This window comes from Ostrinia nubilalis, chromosome 6, assembly GCF_963855985.1.
Source record: "Ostrinia nubilalis chromosome 6, ilOstNubi1.1, whole genome shotgun sequence".
Lineage (NCBI taxonomy): Eukaryota > Metazoa > Arthropoda > Insecta > Lepidoptera > Crambidae > Ostrinia > Ostrinia nubilalis.
The window spans coordinates 15,595,127-15,615,555 of NC_087093.1; the positions used below are offsets into that span (position 1 = coordinate 15,595,127).

Sequence of the window (20,429 nt, forward strand, 5' to 3'; positions counted from 1 at the left end):
ATTATATTGGAAACGTTGCTCGAATTTTCCTTTGACAGCTCGTTTCGTAGCTCCCTTGTTAGCGTCTCATCAGACTTAGGTAGAGGTTATTAATGTTATAAATGTTCCAGAAAAGTTTTATGCCCGCTTTCACCATCAATCCCTAATTTTTAAGTGACTCCTAAGGTAACACATAACAGTAATTTTATTTAAGGGTTATTTAAAAAATATTAGGGATTGATGGTGAAAACGGGCATCAGTCCCTTTTTTATTTTTTGAAAACCGTTTATCTTGTACCTTGTTTGTTTGGTCTCTTTCTCTAGTCTGAGGGTAAAGAAAAATATCGGATAGAAATCTTTGTAAACTCTACCTATACTTCGAACTTGAGCCAGATTTTGTTTTTTATGGGTACAATGTATAATTGAAATGCTAATATAGCTAGCTTATGATTATTTAGCTTCGCAGATATTGTTGAATAATGTAAATATTGTTGAACTATATTTGATTTATAACTCTGGTAGACAGTGAGTACGTTTCATTGCAATTACCATTTAAACGGCGTATTTTGGGAAACTGTTTAAAATCGAAGTAATAGTTAAAATATGCGTGTTCTGATACGACACTTGACTAGTTCAAAATTCAAGTAATAGATTGTGATTAAATGAAGTTGGACAGAATAATTTCAGAAATGAATTTATTATTTACTGTGGTTATATTCAAACATTATTATGTATCGTTCCAGATGATAGACAAATAAAGTGTTGTTATTAATATTCTCTAGACTCTAAATAAACAAAATTTGCGTTAATCCAATATTTAACTATGTAGTTGTATAATAAGATGGAGATTGCTCTCAAAATGTTACTTTGTGATATAGCTGGTTGGATTTACCTTTATGCATTTATGTAAAATCGATTATCACGTTATGCAAATGTTTATCGTCAAGTTATACTGTTCTATTTGTTGAGCCAATTAGCGTACTATACATAGAATAAAGATATACGTATTAAGAAACTGTTATTTTATTTTACTAAGACACTTTACTTAGTTCATTAAGTAAAGTGCAAGGGACTGAGCAAACCGATTGTAATGGTACGTGTAAAAGGTTCTAAAACTTTAAAATCGTTTTACAAATAATATTAAATTTCTCACTTAACATCAAGTGCGGTTGCGGTCAAATACCTGCCTTGTCTTGCATAAAAAAATGTCCTCTGCCCTCTAGGTTGTTTGGGAGATATCGCTGTATAGCGTTTAGACCGCCTAAATTATTGTGCCGTATTTGTATATTTCTTTCTTTTTCTTTTCTTGTCCTGTGGTGTATAATAAAATGTGTTCTATCTATCCCACAGGACTATAATTAAATGATGAGAACATGATGTCGTGCCCTGCGACCTGCGTGCCCAAACAACTGCACGCAGGAAGATTTAATGAATGCTACTGACAACGCCACTCTGGTAGCGGAGTTTTGGGCTGACACTGTATAGGTTTGTTGTCGACACGATAAGAAGAAAAAAAGAATATTACCTAAAATATAGAAATAGTCTAGCAACATATACACAGGGTCTTAGATTTTATGTCTGTCTCAAGAAAACAGAAGTGGAACAATTTTACTAATTATATTTATTCACATTTTAATGTACCGTGTTATATTGCTTTACAGCAGCATATTGTTTCAGTGTCTTGTTTTGTCAGCTATTATTGTCTAGGTGATTTCAAAGGCTGTACTATCATGTTAAGGTTGTTTTACACGTGTTAAGTAGTTAACTCAATTTTAACTTAATTTTAAGTGATCACACCTACTTAACTATACGTCATGTAATCAGCCTTTACAGGCACATAAGACGAATTTCCATTGATTCTGATTTCTGAATCCAAAATCAATAATTTTCCCACTTTCGCAACATTTTTCATTAATACTCTGCTCCTATTGGTCGACATAATGAACCCTTAAGTAGTTTTCCTCGATAAATGGGCTATCCAACACAAAAATATTTTTCAAATCGGACTAGTTGCTTCTGACACTAGACTCAGCTTTATATTAGTATGGATTTGTATAGATAGATTAATAGTTTTTAATTTCTGTTTCTTGAAAGTTGACCCGCAGTGAAATTAATCAGAACCCTGTATTTCCGATAACATAGGAGGCCAGCCAACAAAGGAATAAATAATTTGTATTGAAAAATATTACATAGAACACCACACACTTTTCAGTAATTTAGAGGCCAATATTGTTTTGAAACTTTTAGGTATATCTTAGAGCGAGTTCTTTTCCTTTATTGTTGGAGGAAATTGCTCGATTTTTTTTTGCCTTTCTAAACCTTGTATTCACGTCATCAAGGCCGTGATCTCCTTATGTAATATACGTCGATGCAGTCGATCGATTTCTGCCAGTATCCTTTAAGTTATTGGCGGACTTTCATCGGTCCGAGGAAGCCAGTTTTAGTGTGAAGTCGTGTGAAGAAAAAGTGACTAAAGTTTTAAAAAGTGTACTTCACTGTGAGGAAAAAAACAGTATTTAAAGGTATGTACGAAGTAGATTGTATTTGTATTAATGTAGATTTGTTTATACCGTCTTTTTTGCGTGTATTTTGATGATAGTTTTTGAGCTGATGAGTAGGTTTTTTGCTGATTAACTGCTGAGTCTGCCTAATGGAAAGAAACTGTGCGTGAATTTTAATAGGCATTTCAAATACTTACAAATCTGCATTTGAAAAATCTTTTAAGATAAGTGCGTCCCCTATCATGCTTCTTTACCTTTATGTAGAGTTGGCTAACAATTAAAACTTAAGTGAAAATAACTCAAGTACATAAATAACTATTTTTTAAAAGAAGAAAGAATGGAATTTTTTAAGTTACTTTGTCGAGACACGTATTTTAAGTTCTATTCTCTACTTGCTATTCCCACCTCTCGTTCCCATCGCTGCAACTCCTGTATAGTCGAAAACTATTTACTTACAGCGTAACTACTAAATCACTGTTATGTTAATCGTTGCTCAGTCCACGATCGTAGGAAATCTAGCCTTACAACATTGGTAAATATATTATAGTCGTCAGAATATATGTATTAAAGATGTATCTTTGTTGCAAAATAACACCTAGACAACTCATAAAAACTCATAAATCTCATTTATTTTTGCAAATATGCTTTTAAAAAGCACTTTTACACGTCCCAGTTTTAACCATAGGTACCACTGCTTTGGGACAGCAGTGCAAACAGCGCAAGAAACTCAGTCACTATTGATGCCACTATTAGATTATGTGCTATTTCTATGGGTACATCTTCGAAATTGCATTCTTCGGCTGATATATATATTCGGCTGGCATATGGACAAAATTTAAATCCAAATTCAGGCCTATAACTTATGTTTATATGAAAACTAGCTTTCCGCCCGCGGCTTCGTGCGCGTGGACTACGTTATCTACATATTTTACGGAACCCTATTTTTTTCCAAAATAAAATTTAGCCTATGTTACTCGTGAATAATGTAGCTTTCGAATGGTGAAAGAATTTTTAAAAACGGTCCTATTCATTACAACCAAACAAGCAAACAAACAAAGTTTTCCTCTTTATAATATTAGTGTAGATAGGTACACCAAATAACATATATTTGAAAGAGGGACTCGTTTTTGTAAAGCAGTTTTCAAGATATCGATGTTCAAATATTTCGTGCCCAGATTAATCAGAATTTGTTACAGATTTACGTCTATACGTAAATCTATCTATATAAAAGGTATCTATGTACGTTTTAGATTTTTACATTCCATTAGACATGGTCTTGGTCATCTGGCGGAAAACAAAAACAGATTAATGATAAAGCGTTCGCATTTATTTGAATTTTTCACGCTATAGTTGAACAACAACGCTCGAAGGCCTTGAATAATATCAAGGATCTAATTAATGTTATTTTTTGACTTCTTTCCAAACCGCCTGTTTATGTGAGTACGTGCTGACTCGTAACTGTGTGTGAAAATAGTTTGAATACCTACTTTTTCCCATTTTCGCAACATTTGTCATTGTTGCTCTGCTCCTACTAATCGTAGCGTTAATGGTTAATAGCCTTCCTCGATGAATTAGCTATTCAACACAAAGAATAAAGAATACTCAATAATATTTTATTGCATCCATTATGTACCTAAAATTAGAATATTTAAAGAAGAGAACATAATTTTACAAATAAGACCAGGTAGTTCTTGAGCGTGCAACCTGTGGTGCAACCAAACAAACAAATTCTTCAGCTTTATAATATTGTTGAATGATTAATGTGTAACAGTGTATGCACATTGCACATTCAACATTGTTATTTAAACCACTACGCATTTTCCTTTACATTGAAGCTAGTCGATACCGTAAAATTAGTTTAAAAATACACTTAAGATAAAAATAGACATTTCACCGGTGCATATCTTTCAGTAGCGGAAAATAGTACATTCTGAATTAATTGAGTGATCAAAGAAGTGGAAAAGTCACGTACCTAAGTTTCTTAATATTTTTCCACTGAAAGGGAGAGTAACTGGAGAGGGATCCAACTAGAGGAGTTAGTAGAATGAAATCTAGCAATTATAGTCCGAATATCCAATGCATGTGCCACATTATTTTATTAGGAAATGCTACTTCACTGTCGTTTTGTGATGCGATGAAGCGCTGCCATCGCTACTTACGCAAAATAGTTACTGAAAAGAAAACGCGGCCTGTTGATAAATATTTTAATATGTATGACTGACGTGTCTAATGGCTAAATAGTCGAATGTAAGTACCCTGTTATTGTAACTAATTACTTACGTTTTCAAATAAAAAGTTAGTCTATACTACGTGCTCTGTTTGTTACCCAACTGCGGCAGAAGGAGGGTTATGTTTTTAAAATAAATGATTAGGTACTCAAAAATGTCATAACTTGAACGCACTTGCAGAAAATGGCGGGTATGTATGTATTCGTACTTGTGTATTGCCGCGAGATTGTTTTTTTAAGAATTAACAGAAGTTTTACAATGATTTTATGTATAACGTATAACTAAAACTACATATTATTACAGATGGCTTCTAGTGCGTCTGAAAACTTGCTGCCCGAGGTGATGCCGAGAAATCTGGAGAAAACATTGTCTTTGGAGTCAGTCAAAGAAGTGCAAACTGAGTGCGACTGCAACGAACTGCATTATGGCGCGTGTAAGTATAGTTTTCACGTCAGTATTTACAATAATCTCACTTATGATTGGGCAGAAAGTAAACAGTGTGCTTACCATGAGTTTACGTTAGGTGTGCTCGCTAGCGACTGCGTAAAAAATTACGTTAAATGTATGACATGTTGTGCAGCCCCTAGCGGCTACTTTCAAGAAATAAAATCTCCATAGATTTTTTTACGTATTCGCTAGCGAGCACACCTAACGTAAACTCATAGTAAGCACACTCTGTAAAGTATCAGTAAGACTATTTTCTGCTATTTAGAAAATATTGAACGCACTTTTGTATTATTCTGTCCTGAAAGAGTTAAACCATAGACACTGGTAAGCTTGCTTTCCCCTTTAACAATTTTCCTTTCTTTGGGTCGTCTGCAAGAGATCGCTCCTTAGCGATAAGACCGCCTAAACTTTTGTGTAGGTGGTATAATAGAGTCCTGTCTATCTTCTATAAAATGTTATCTACTTACTTTATTGCAGAATAAATATCGTACAAAAGGTGGACTTAACGCTAAAAGCATGCAAATGCCATTATTTCAGGGGATGCCGTGTTCTCCGCTTTTGTCGTCGCTCCGCTGGTGGTGTCAGTATGGAGGGGAACGTGGGGCTTGATGGAACTGCACGCCTCCTACTTCCCTTACGCCCAGATATATCTGCTGGGGATCGTCATACACATCAGTTTCGCGCTTGTCAGGTAAAAATATTTACCTATTGATATGATTATGATTTGATTGCATACCAGAATATTTGGAATTTGCATATCATTCATGTCTTTGAAAAAAATAATTAATATCCCTGGATATTTTACACTACGCTTCTAGAAGCGACTAGTCCCAAACTAAGCAAAGCTGGTACTATGGGTACTAGACAACGGATATAAACATACTTAAATACTTTTTTTTAAATACATACATATTATAGTAACACCCAGCCTCATCACAGAAATTAAAATTCATCATTTCAATTTCTGTCTGGCCGGAAATCGAACCCGGGACCTCTCGGAATAGTAGTCCGTTTCGAACCACTACACCAAACGGCCGACGCTACAAAGATATAGTCATCATTTGTCCAGCGGTTGACGTCATTTAGCTGATACGAACAAACATAAATGTGCATACTCCATAAGATAATGCACTCTTCACATTTTTGCCGACTCATTGTCAACTGAAAACTGTTGAATTTCAGAGCTCTGATTTTCTGTTCTTTTCATTAAGTCTTGGCTGTTTAACTAGCTTTCCACCCGCGGCTTCGCTCGCCTGAAATTTTGTCTATCACAGAAAAACTTTATCGCGCGCATTCCTGTTTCAAAAATCGGAATAAAAATTTTCCTATGTCCTTTCGTAGGACTCCAACTATATCTATGCCAAATTTCATCAAAATCGGTCGGCGTGAAAGCGACATAGATAGACAGACAGACAGAGTTACTTTCGCATTTATAATATTAGTAGGGATTCTGTCAACTACCCAAAATATTAAGACAGAGACGATGGTGCCTTCAATCAATCAACTCTCTCTCCATCTTCCAGGTCCGCCCTTCTATCCCGGTCGGTAGGCGCCTGGAGAGAGGACCACCGCGCCGGCCGATGGCTGCGGGAGCGTGCGCTATCCAGAGTGTATACTTACATCTTCATTCTATCCAACATCATGCACTGGAGGGGCGGCTGGGGGCTACTGGATGCTGCTATAGCTGCCATACTGCCGGACGATAATGATCCTCATAGGTAAGAACACCAATTCTAAAATGCGCGTGGATAAAGATTCCTAGGTCCAGGGTAAAAGAGCGCGCGCTATCCTGGCTGTATACTTAAATCTTCATCCTTCAACTTTACGCACTGAAGAGGCGGCTACTACTGGATGCTACCATAGCGGCCATGCGACCGGACGATAATGATCCTCATAGGTAAGCAGACCAATTATAAAAAGGCGCAAGACAAATTCTAAAAGATGCTTGGATTAAGGAAAGCTGGTTGAGGGAACGCGCGCTATCCAGAGTGTATACTTACATCTTCATCCTATCCAACATTATGCACTGGAGGGGCGGCTGGGGGCTACTGGATGCTGCTATAGCTGCCATACTGCCGGACAATAATGATCCTCATAGGTAAGAAGACCAAAGACGTTTAGACCGTGCAACACTAGTAGAGAAACAGCGCGTTATCCCGGGTGCATACATAGATCTTCATCCTGTCAAATATCTATGCAGTGGAGGGAAAACTGGGGAATGCTAGACTCTACCATAACCGCTATCTATACTGCCGGACGATAATGATCCTCATAGGTAAGCAGACGAATTCTAAAAGGCGCTTGGATAAAGATTCCTAGGTCCAGGGTGAGGTCAAAGGAGCGCGAGCTATCCTGGCTGTATACTTAAATCTTCATCCTTCAACTTTACGCACTGAAGAGGCGGCTACTACTGGATAGGCATGGAAATGATTGCTATTTTTCATTCATTTTCATTCTATGAAATGATAATTTTTTTTCATATGATTTCACATGCGAAATTTCACAGGCAATGATTTTTATTCGCAGTGTTTTAATGTAGCTCTTTCATATAATGTGCTACTTTTAATGAAGTATGAATTATGATGAAGGATTGCTAATTAGCTAAAATATGAAATGTAACAATATCTGTTTCATTTATGTCGCGCAACAAAAAACAAACAGTTTCACAGCACATCAATAACCGCGCAACTAGTGAAAATCATTCATTTCATCTGCCTGCTATCTAATGAAATCATACGAATCATGACAAGGAAATCTAAACCTTACACCTTTGAGTTTAAAGTTCATATTTAAAATGCCCAGTTTCGTCCGTCATCACATCTCTTGTCCTTTTCTAACACGCACATGATCAAATCATTCCTTCTTACTCGCTCGGTCGCTTCGCAGAGCTGCGCTCACGGACTTCGCTCGAATGAATGAATGAAATTCATGTGATTCGTGATTTCGTTGACTGTGAAATTATAGCAGTCTATGTGAAGTAAAATAGCAGGTGTGATTAATGAAATTCATTTCATATGATTTTTCACCTGCTATTCATGAAATGTTCCATGCCTACTACTGGATGCCACCATAGCGGCCATGCGACCGGACGATAATGATCCTCATAGGTAAGCAGACCAATTATAAAAGGCGCAAGACAAATTCTAAAAGATGCTTGGATTAAGGAAAGCTGGTTGCGGGAGCGTGCGCTATCCAGAGTGTATACTTACATCTTCATCCTGTCCAACATCATGCACTGGAGGGGCGGCTGGGGGCTCCTGGATGCTGCTATAGCTGCCATACTGCCTGACGATACTGATACTCATAGGTAAAAACATTATAATTTTAGTAGACACTTTGAACAAAAGCCAAGGCACCACGCAGGTCTCTAGCTTAGAGAGTACATTGTTACAGGTGTACACTTCCTCTCCAATTATACACTGGCTTGAGTTTGCAACTGACATAATTACTTAACTACCTGTTAATATACATATATTGTTCCACCCCCTTGCTGCTTAACAATGTAAGCGTATACATATCTATATCCCAATCCAGAGGGCTTAGTGTGAGTTTACATCAAACGCCGTCACTAGTGAGCGCGTAAAAAATGACAAGTATGAAGGATTTTACAGCGCCCCCAGCGGAAACTTTCAAGAACTATACTTTTCATATATTTTTTAAACGCGTTTACTAGTGAGAAGAACGTTTGATGTAAACTCACACTAGGCCCTCAGAGCACAAGCTTTAACGATGGGGTGGTTTAGGCCATACTCTACTATGCATTCCCGGTGTGTGGATTGGTGGCTAAAGTCAGGCTATCAATCAGCTCTTGACTGTGTGCACTATACGTAGATGACACTGCTAACCTATGATTATTTTTTACTAGGCCGGTGCTGACAGCAGCCTTTACAATCCTGTTCTACCTCTGCGCCGCGACCCTGCGCTCTTCCCGCAACCTCCTGGCCTCGCCGTACTTTCTCTTCACCGATGGGAAAGAGGCCACCTACATCTTCACCACGAGGTTTAAGAATACTGTAAGTATTTTATTTAAAATTATTTAAACACGATCACCGGTTTTACTTCGACACTTCTGGTCTGTCTTGCTAGGAAGATTTTAATTTTCCTGCACTTTTATAGATCGTTTCATCCACGAAGACGCGCCCCACCATTCTTCCGCTAATGTTTGAGTGTTATCGGTAGGTACACGCTGAATTATACATGAGTGCCCACGCACACTTCAGTAATGATGCTCGGATTGCTCGGATCAAACTCCCCGCAAAATCCCCCTTGACGAAAACTTGGCGGGGCGCGTCTTCGTGGATGAAACGATCTATACGTGGTAGATCTGTGCTTCAGTACCTATAATATAATTTATTCAGGTTATAAATCTACTATATAAAAATAAGTCGGGTTTTCCTCCCTGACGCTATAACTCCAGAACGCACGAACCGATTTCCACGGTTTTGCATTCGTTGGAAAGGTCTCGGGCTCCGTGAGGTTTATAGCAAAGAAAATTCGGGAAAAGGGGGTAAAACAGGATCCACGCGTACGAAGTCGCGTTCGGCCGCTAGTATGTTATAAATATGTGTCATTTCGGCGATTACTGAATAATAAGATTGTAACTAATTTTTTATTTTTTATTTGTCACGAACCATCATTTTAAAACGCGTCACTTTTATGTCCTGCAATTAAAATTTTAAAGTCTAACATGCACGGATTTAACAGTTTTCTTTACTGTTGTAGGTAGGTACCTATTTATTTACCTACTTTGTCGAAGACTTTGAGCTTTACTTTGATGTTACGATTGTGAGACACAACAACTTTGTACCTAAAACATTTTAACTCGTGGAGTGTTTCCCTTTTACGTGGATGCTAATGAACTATGAAACAGTGGCGTAACTATACCATCCGAGGCCCATGGCAAACTCTGTGCATGGGGCCCTTGGCGTGGCTATCTGGGGTTATTTTTCAGGGGCCTTAGCGCATTAGGGACATGGCCCGTTTCCCCCTCGGGTCGGGAGCCCGTGGCATTTGCCTGTAGCCCTGTAACCCTGTAGTGATTCCACTGCTAAGAAACAATTAATTACGTACTTTTTAGGACCACATTTTACAAGAAAGTCTTGAACAGCTCTAAGGCTTAGACCAAACATCTAAGGAGGACTTGCCAAGGGTTTACTGCCTTCTCGTATAAAGCTATTATTTTTGTCTCCTGCTTCAACAGTAGTATTATCCAGTGGTCAGCTCGTCATAAATCTATTGACCCTGGCAGTAACCGGCTAATGGGCTAAATCGAAACTGGCAGACGCGCAGTATTGGCGCATTAAGCAAAGTGGATAATTCTGCTTGGACTATGGGCCCGATTCTGAGGGCTCTGTTTTTTAAAGGTCCGTCTGGGTACTCTAGTACTTACTCAGCCTTTAAAATATTTTATGTACAACATCTTTTTCTAACACGTAGATGTTTGTTGTAAAATAAATTTTATTGATTTATTGTAGAATTAGTAATGTATCAGTGCTGTGCCTTTAAATACATAATACTCGTATGTGGCTAACATCCGATAATTTTATTTTTTATTTTATTTTATTTATCTTTATTAAAGAAACATACAGCCTTGTTTGACACATGCAGCTTAAAATTAAGTGGGTTATACGATCCTATAAAATGATCCCATTTCATGATTGCTTCGAAATCTCTAAGGAAGAAAGGTCTAAGGCAGACACTGGGGGTAAATACAGGGTTACATTTGTCGGATTTTCATGTTAGTAAAAAATTATAGTAAAAACTGTAAAGCTTATTTATAAAGGACATAGGATAGTTTTTATCCCGGCTTTTGAAACAGGGACGCGCGCGATAAAGTTTTTTTTGTGACAAACAAAATTTCACGCGGGCGAAGTCTCGGCAGAAAGCTATTTTCAATATAATCAGACTTGTATTCAGTGAAAAAAGATGTAAATAGAATGATGTTTAGTATAAAGATAGCAAATGATGCAGAATCGGGACCCCAGGCTACTTTGTTGTCTTATTAAAGGACTCAAGGCGGAACCCAAATGTTTATCTCAATGCAAATTGCTTGTTACGGCGCTGTAAAAGTTAAGTTAGTACTTTTTCTATTCACTCTAAGTATTTTTTAAAAAAGGAATCTCAAAGCTACAAAGGCTCATTGTTTTAGTTAAAAGTTTATTTAGTTACCCACAGATAAAAGTACAAGCAACAAGGTTACAACTTGGGGAAAATCGTTTTAGTCCCAAGATCTCAATTAACACTTGCACAAGCACTTATTTAAACGGGCATGTGATTACTATCCAAGAAATAGTAGAGACGCAAACAGGTTGGTACTTCAGGTCACCCCAAAAACAGTGCAGTACAAAAATAGCTGTTTAACCATGTGTATTAAAATCTATAATAAAATACCCAAAGAATTTAGAACATTAAGTATTTGTAATTTTAAGAAACATTTGAGTAAAATGGTAGCTATCACTGACACTTTACGATTTAAAAGAGTTCTTTGACTTCCTGTAGTTTTGTTCTTCTTTAGAATCGTCGCTAATATTGTGGTGCTTCTAATTTAACTTTTGCATGCTAATAATTTTAGCTAAACACGTATCGTTCTCACTGTCTGTCTCTCTTTTTAGCGCTGAATGTGTGTTTTTTTAATCTTTGAGAGAATCCAGATTTGATAAATCACGATAGTACCTAGGTATGTTTATTATCAAGTATTTTTCCCTTTTCTTCTGCTCAAGAATCCTACCGAAATGGTTGGCTATCCGACATCTTGCATACAAGTGGCAATTGACGCAGTGTGTAGAAAATTGACAGTTTTCCTGAATAGAGTTCCTGATTGTTGATGAGACTTGTACAAGTGAGATGAATGTGCCTGTATTGTGGACCCATTGACAGCAGTTGGCTTGATGAAGGCCATGGCCGGCTCCAAATATGAAATAACACTGTTATGTGCACGTTAGTTGAAATTACTAGCTCTACCATTTATAAAATGATGATAAATAGAAAAATAAATAAATAGACAAACTGCTTTTTTATTGAAAACTCTTATAATTTGTTTGATGAAGTATAATCTGATTCTGAATAGATGTTAAGACGCTTTGAAATCATGGATTTTATATGAAAACTAGATCAATAAATTAATCTTAGAATGGGAATGAAATTTGGAGAAAACCCAACATCATCATTGAAATTTTGTGAATGAATGACTGAATATTTCTTGCCCACCACATTGATAACTGTCCCCAGCGGGGCTCAACCCTGTGACCAACATACCACCAGAAATTATTTATATTCACATTATTTATTTGCTCACTAAGGCTGAGTTGCACCACCTAACTTTGACCGTAACAATGACGTTATCCGGTGTTTTTTGTATGGAGTTTGACAGATTTTTAACGTTTGTCAAACCAGCCTAAGTGTAGGTACAAGGTCTTTTATCTAAATTAGAGGCTATAAAAGAAAATAAACATTAACAAAATCACAACAAACGTCGTGTGCTACATGGCCGTAGTGTATTGGGATCCACGATTGGAAGACCGTTTAGCGTCGTGCAGGATGTGAAACTTCAAACCACTGTCGCGCGTAGGGCTCTTGCACGTGTATTGTAACACAACAATCATCAGTTTGCTTACCATGAGTTTACGTTAGGTGTGTTCGCTAGCGAGTGCCTCAAAAAATCTATGAAGATTTTAGTTCTTCAAAGTAGGCGCTAGGCGCTGTAAAATCTGATATACATTTAATGTATTTTTTTTACACTGTCGCTAGTGAGCACTCCTAACGTAAACTCATGGTAAAGACACTGATCATTTAGTCTGAACTGCAGAATCAGGTCCTATGATTTACCTTACCAGAGACTGATATATTGTACATTCTCTAAGATGGCTGATGGATGATGAATTGGGAAGGCCTAATGTTCGCATTTGACCAACATTGCAGCTAAATTGATTATTGTTTTTCGGCTAGGTATTGTAAGTATGACCTTTTTTTAATCCCCCAGTTTCAATCAGTAATAAATAGGTACCCCATAAAAACTAATATGGGCGGGCATCTTATTTATTGCAAGGAGCAATAAAATATAAATCTAAATCTCATTTCGAATAGACTTTCAGCACATTTTCCACACTTGAGAAAACTTTTCGTGAATAATAAATACCGCGTAATTTTATACGGTACGGTAATATTTCCTACATAGTGGCAGCCCTGGACAAGCAGAGTAGTTGTGCGCAAACTGGAGCGCAGGTCAAGTGCGCGCCGACCCCGGACCAGCTCGCACCTCCTGCGCTGGTCTCCAGCTCCTCAAGCGAACAGCATCGCACCATCACCGCCGAAGAGATCTGTGTGAAATAGTGACGTGCTCCGTGAACAGGATGCCGGGAGTGCGTAGGAAATACTTACTTTGCGCGTTCCCTTCGTGATTGAAATGGCGGTGACGTTTTGAAACTTGCTTTGTTAATTTCGTGGTGATTTACTTCGAACGAGATGTGGTTTATAGTTTTGTATTATGTTAGAAGATTGTCAACCTAAACTCTCAGCTCTATTAACTATTTCGGAGCATCACTCAAAAGTGTGTTTTACAGCCATATGAGTGTTGATAAACATAACTTGATTACTGAAGTGCAATTAGCTGGTTATAGACCCCGTTATCGGCGCGCGTCCGCACATCCATCAATTAGCATCCAATAGCGTTATCTAAGAATCACGGGAACGCGCGGCGACGTCACGGCGGAACGATAATGCAATTACCCCGCGTAATCTGCGGCGGCGCAACGTAGCGGCGGCACTACTGCCACAGCCATGCGCGGGAGCACAGCCGGGCTCGCCGACACGCTCGCGAGCGGCTCGCGCGCGTACTCCGCGCTGCTCGCATGCGCGGATGCGCTGTTCGCCAGCGTCGTGGTAGCGCCCGCCGTCGTCACCTACTGGAAGTCCACCTGGACGCTCATGGACCTTTACGTGCTGCCAGAGGAATCTGTTGCGAGCGCGGCCGCTTGTGCCGCTTTCGGGCTGTGCGTGGACTTGCTAATGTGCGTGCTGCAGACACAGCTGACGGAGCATCTGAGCCCGGATCGAGGGCGGTTAACATACTACGTGCTGTCACGGCTTTGCACGTGCGTGGCAGGCGTGGCGTGCGTGGGCGCGTGGCGTGGCGTTTGGAACCTGCTGAACGAATGTACAGGCGACAACGCGCGCACGCTGCTCTCGACAACCGCGGCAGCCACGCTGTCGCTGGCGGCGCTGAGGACTTTGCGCAACATCTGTGCTGTGCCCTTCGCGGTGGCTGTGGATTCGCCGCAGGACTTCTTCTACGTACCTACTATGTTCCGTACGGTTGGTATTGACGTTTTTGAATAATCGTCTGTTTCTGTGATTGCCTTGTCAATGTTTAGTTGTATAGTTAAGTTACGTGAAGAAGGAGAAAAAAGACAATAAACTGAGTAGGACCTGCACTAAACATAAAATAGAAGAAAAGGAGAGCGAAAGTGTCGACAATAGAGGAGTATATTATTTCACACTCTACCAAGTTTAAACGAGAAATAAATAACACGAGAAGCTATTTTTGAGCCCCAAGGACACTCTTATTAGGAGTTCACAACTCATATCATTTAGTCATTTATGTGTGCTTCAAAAGCCTTTCAACCTAATATAAATACGAATAAAATTATTTTCATTTGCCATCTTCATGGGCGTCTGACATGCCTTGATCAAATTGATCGATAAAGTATGTATAATGTAAAAAATGACGTAACAATAACAAAAGGTTTATTTAAAATGCAATTTTGACATTATTACGGGTGGGTACGAACTACGAGTGTATCTAAATTCCCATAAAGCATCAAATAAAAAAAATAAACGTTTAAATAATAATAAGTTATTATTTTCTATGACCATCGAAATCAAATTACATACGAGTAGGTAGGTAGTTACTTAATTTAGATTTTGACATGAATATTATCGGTGAAAATCAACCTCTAATTCCGAAATTAAATCCTCAAATCAACAGTAAAGCCACGAGACTTCTATTAAAAAAAAAACAAACTAAAGTATTATATTACCTAATCGAATTCTTACATTCGCGTCAATCTTTGTTTTTACTTCTTACGAATACATAATAAATCAAGATAATTAGTTAACACACCTATGCGGGATTTTTCAATGTTGTTACATCGTAAATTAACTTACACGTGAAAATAGTGTAATAATTTATTTGTAATCGTTCATTGAAACTACTGGCTTTCAGCTGGAAAATACCGCTGTAGTTACATGACGGGAACGACAAACTATATGGAATTAGCACATGGACAAGTATTTGACGTGAAATATTATGATGTCATGGAGTTGTGCTAAAATACACTAAACATTGTTTGAATCAAGTTTTAATAATTTGTCGCTTGATCACACTTTCAACAGCTGATTTAGATTTTACGCTCGTGTCACGTGGTATAAACAGTGAAAAGTTTTATGGTTTTTTTTAATGTACAACTTAACCGATGTGGCGTAGTGTGGTGGAAATACGACGGTTCAACGGTTTTGGTGTTTTCATTTGTACTGATAATGTATTAAGTAAAAGAAAGTAGGTAGGTAGGTTAGGTACTACGAGTATTTAGTTACGTCATCGAATACTTTCACTTAGTACCTACCTAAATATGGTTAGAGAGACGGACGACAAATGTCTAATTTGAGAGAGCACTGAAAGAGCCTAATAAGTTTTCAATCTATGCCAATATTATTTATTTATTTGTAATAGGTATACAAACAGTTTACAGTCTAGGCTTCATCGTAAATCCTATATCACTAAACTTGGACCGTTTTATAACTATATTCCTAGTGAGATAGTAATGAATCGCTTTCGTATAACTATGTTACGGTATATAATTATATCCCTAGGGATATAACTATATTACGGCTTTATCTATCTTACTGCGACATATACACGGCATGATAAATTAAATAATAAATATAAAAAATAATAATATAAAAATATTTGTTTCAAAAAAGTTTACACAAAGTAAGGCACTGGTTCCCACACTAGGATTCCCTGTGTTGTGGGATCCAGTCTCTTATAGCGCGCAAAATTACAAGTACTATCCAATAATTAATTAATATGAACTGCAAATGGGTATCCATTTAATTTAAAAATTACGTGATCCAATAAATTACAATGTCTCAGCATACTTACATGAGTATGCTATAAGTAGCTTAAGGTAAAAAGGTAAAAACTTACAATAATTGCAAAACACACATTTACTACTTTTTACCTTGTTTTAAAAAGTTGTTTTATTGATTTTCAATGCTAGGTAATTTAAGTACTTAAGTTCTGTGAAGTCTAATTTCTCATAGCTTCGTAGTTAAAACACTGTAAAGGATAGTTTACATTTTTTATTTCAGCTTAAATAAATAAATAATATTATAATACTTAACTAAATAAACCTAATTAAAATAAAAAAATAATAATACAATACAAGCCTTATAAATAAAAAAATCGTTCAAATCTCTGCCTTGGGGGGAAGGTGCCCAGAAGGCTAGTGACATTGCCACGCTGGATTTTATTTCAGCTTACTTTTCAATCAATACTACATCAGCACCACGAAAATCAATCAATGCGACTTGTCACTGTGCTGCTACGCCGTAGCGTTACGTAGTAGCGCGCAAGATTACGCCCGTCTACGTTTACTCTACGATGTTTACAAACTGTCGCGCTAATAATGCATGTTTATTGTGTTTTCTTTACTATGTTTTGTTAATATTGGTATTGATATAATGCATCTACTGGTGATGTTAAAACAATGTATAAATCACAGAAATCATGGTATTTGCTACGTAAAATTCGCGCTTTGTTTTACAAACCTAATACACTCGACATCAAATAAATCGCACCTCCCGCGATAAGCACTTTCAAACGTATGCATCCCCACTTCTTACCAATATTGGCACCATTTAAAAACCTAGTACTAAACTTAATTTACTTCATTTCAATAAAGGAAAGGTTTTTAACCCAAAAATGTGTCTTTAGAAGGATCCAGAGTCACTTATTAAAAAAAGTAGGTAGTTACGCTTGAGCCAACTTTTATGGTTATAATACTGTTAAATTGGGATTAATCGCTATCCGTCTGTTAAAGAGGACACGTGTGATTATTATTTGGTTTTATAACCATAAAATTTGGTCTAATTGATCCCAGAGGTGAGCCCAAAGTGAGGTCTTTTTTCAAGTGACATTTATGGTATATGTTAATCATTTATTAAGAAATTTAATGTGTTTTTCTTTGAGGATATTTATTGGGCTTTCAAATAACACCAATATTGTTGGGGCACCATGATTGTGTCAGAAGAAAATCTTTAAAGTTCGCGTCGCGGAAGGTGCGGTTTATTTGATGTTGAGTGTAGTTACGGATTCGGATCCCGCAAGGGTCAAAGTTTGATAAGATATTACGAAAAGTATCTTGGTCATAGGAATGCATATTTGTACTATCATCTATCTACATGCCTGCCACAGAATATAATTATCTAATTGGTACGGAGATAAAATATAAAGGACAGTTTTAACTCGTTTTTCTAAAAAGGGACTAAAATAGACTTTCTTTGACAGACTGAAATTCACTCGGACAAAGCCGCAACCCAAAGCTAGTTAATAATAAACCTATCGCTGCACATATGTAATGAATGGTATTATTTACAGAGCAGCAGAGAGACGGCGCTGTACGTGCTGGACTGCGTGTTCTCGGTGGCGGTGGTGGGCTCGCTGGTGGTGTTCGTGTGGCGCGGCTCCTGGGCGCTGCTGGACATCTTCCTGTTCCCCGAAGACCCGGTCAAGTCCTGCTGGACCTCTCTGGTGAGTTACCCTTCATTCATGGAAGCAGCTGTCAGAAGAAACGTCATAGCACATGCTCATTTAGAGAGTTGTAGATCACCGCGCATAAATTCTTCAGCATCACAGCCAGAAGGCTGTAGCAGCTAGCATTATCGGTCATTTGGCTTTTGGCAGAGCGATCGTGGTCACGGTGTGGCATCGATGGTAAGGGCGGATAGATCTCTCTGCACGATCTCCTATCATCTCTCCCTGTTGGCAGACTGCCTGGCGCAGTCAGATACGTGGTAGGCTGCGATACGATCCTGATAGACGTCTTTGGTGAGCCACATCGTCCATGAATGACTCCACGCAGCAGAGAGACGGCGCTGTACGTGCTGGACTGCGTGTTCTCGGTGGCGGTGGTGGGCTCGCTGGTGGTGTTCGTGTGGCGCGGCTCCTGGGCGCTGCTGGACATCTTCCTGTTCCCCGACGACCCGGTCAAGTCCTGCTGGACCTCTCTGGTGAGTTACTCACTCATCCATGACAGAGGAAGGGCCAGAGCACGTGCTCATGGAATGCAGGAGCTTGGTACATTAACGCGCATAAATTCTTCAGCATCAGCATGTGGCAGCTAACAATCTCTGCCGTTTCGCGCCTGGCAAAATGGACGTGGTAAGGGTAACGGTGACACATCAATCTCCATGGTAGAGGCGAATACAGGTTTCCCGCCATCTTTCCCTTTGGGCAGACTGCCTGGAGCAATCAGATACACGGCGCTGCTTTGGTGAGTTCATTGTTCATTATACCAGTTGTGGTGGATTCGCTGGTGGTGTTCCAGTTCCTGAACGACCTCGTTAAGTGGACGTCTTTGGTGAGTCTCATAGTCTACTAATGACTCCACACAGCAGAGAGACGGCGCTGTACGTGCTGGACTGCGTGTTCTCGGTGGCGGTGGTGGGCTCGCTGGTGGTGTTCGTGTGGCGCGGCTCCTGGGCGCTGCTGGACATCTTCCTGTTCCCCGAAGACGCGGTCAAGTCCTGCTGGACGTCTCTGGTGAGTTCTAAAGGCGGAAGAAACGCCACAACACGTCATCATGGAATGCAAGAGCATAGCAGATCAAGGCGCCCAAATTCTCCAATCTCCAGCTTCACAGCCAGAAGTCTGTAGCAGCCAGAAATCTCTGTCATTTGGCTCTCGGAAGCAGCTGGCAGAAGAAATTCATGTTGCTCATGGAATGCCGGAGTTTGGTAGATCAACGCGCCTAAATTCTAAAATCACCAGCACCACTCACTGCTGGAAGCCTGTAGCAGCCAGCAATCTCTGTCAGACCCATATTGGTAGGGCGGTTGTGGTAACGGTGAGGCTTCAATGTCGATGATTGTTGCCAGATATGCGGCGCTGCTTTGGTGAGTCTCATATTGTCCATTTTACCAATACATGCAGCAGAGAGGCGGTGACGTTGTGGTGGATTCGCTGGTGGTGTTCCAGTTCTAGAACGACCTCGTTAATTTGATTTAATATTCCCCACCCTGGACATACAGGTTGAAGAAGCCTGACACCCAAGTGAACTTATATTTAACGATCTATCCTGGCACTTTATATCGATTGTAGATGACAAATATAATGTATGTGCTTATCGTCTAAAATCAACACATTATAATACCAGTAAGTACTATTAGTTTATTCTGTGATAATGCCAGATAAAAAATACATAAGTGGAATATAGAATCTCTCCTTTTTTGATGATCGGTTAAAAAATATTATAACGCTCTTGCTAGGGCTAATCTGCTAGGATCATACGATAGAAGAACGCTAGAATTTTTATTATGATGTGTGATCTTTCCGCATTTGGGTCATATGTAACATTGAGTCACTGACCATTTGCGGAGCAATTGGTGCTTCCTTCGTTGTCTTATCCCCCTAGTACGCCTTGCTTACTATGGATCTCTATATTTATTTGTGGACCTTATTATTATACACCTTGAGGAGATAATCCAGTAACAGATGTTATATAATTCGGTATTTGGCGATTCGTATTTTGGTACCAAACTTTTGTCAGAGTGTAATGACTTCTGGTATTGTATACTTTTGTCTTCTTTTGCTGTCGCTATCCTAAAAGGTTTGGCCATTGCCTCTCTTATTCGTGTATATTTTATCCAAATCAAAAGTATTACTTTTGTACTTATTCTATCTAATAATGTATGTAAAGTACGCCTGTAAACGATCTTACTTACTTGAACCTTATTATTATTCTGTGCTTGAACTAAGAGAGACGATGGTTTACTGAAAATTTTCTTTTGTCGTATATACTCTTACTTTTCTTTGGAATATGTACTTAATTTTTTTATATGTAAAATCTGGGGAAGAAAATAAAAAACAAAAAAAGATTTTTTAAATATTTTAACATGAGTGCAATAAATACTTAGTCTTGAACTATTATATTTGATTCAATGCCAGGAAGCCTCTCAAGTGTAAAAGTGTAGTAAAGTAAGTATTACGTTGCGTTACG

General features: G+C 38.6%; 1 protein-coding gene across 3 annotated transcripts in view; it reads left to right on the forward strand.

Annotated features, from left to right (window-relative positions):
• Positions 1-1,041: 1,041 nt before the first annotated feature.
• Positions 1,042-20,429, forward strand: part of LOC135072683 (uncharacterized) — a 28,360-nt gene continuing 8,972 nt past the window's right edge. The window contains exons 1-7 of one of the 3 annotated variants that reach the window (XM_063966691.1): positions 1,042-1,071; positions 1,329-1,463; positions 5,011-5,140; positions 5,692-5,845; positions 6,678-6,872; positions 9,020-9,167; positions 17,810-17,962. In XM_063966691.1, the coding sequence (XP_063822761.1) occupies positions 5,011-5,140; positions 5,692-5,845; positions 6,678-6,872; positions 9,020-9,167; positions 17,810-17,962 (780 nt within the window). In that variant the 5' untranslated portion in view covers positions 1,042-1,071; positions 1,329-1,463. Of the gene's footprint in view, positions 1,072-1,328; positions 1,464-2,361; positions 2,501-4,396; positions 4,727-5,010; positions 5,141-5,691; positions 5,846-6,677; positions 6,873-9,019; positions 9,168-17,809; positions 17,963-20,429 lie in introns of those variants that run through there. The other 2 variants (XM_063966692.1, XM_063966693.1) reach the window with 2 other exon arrangements.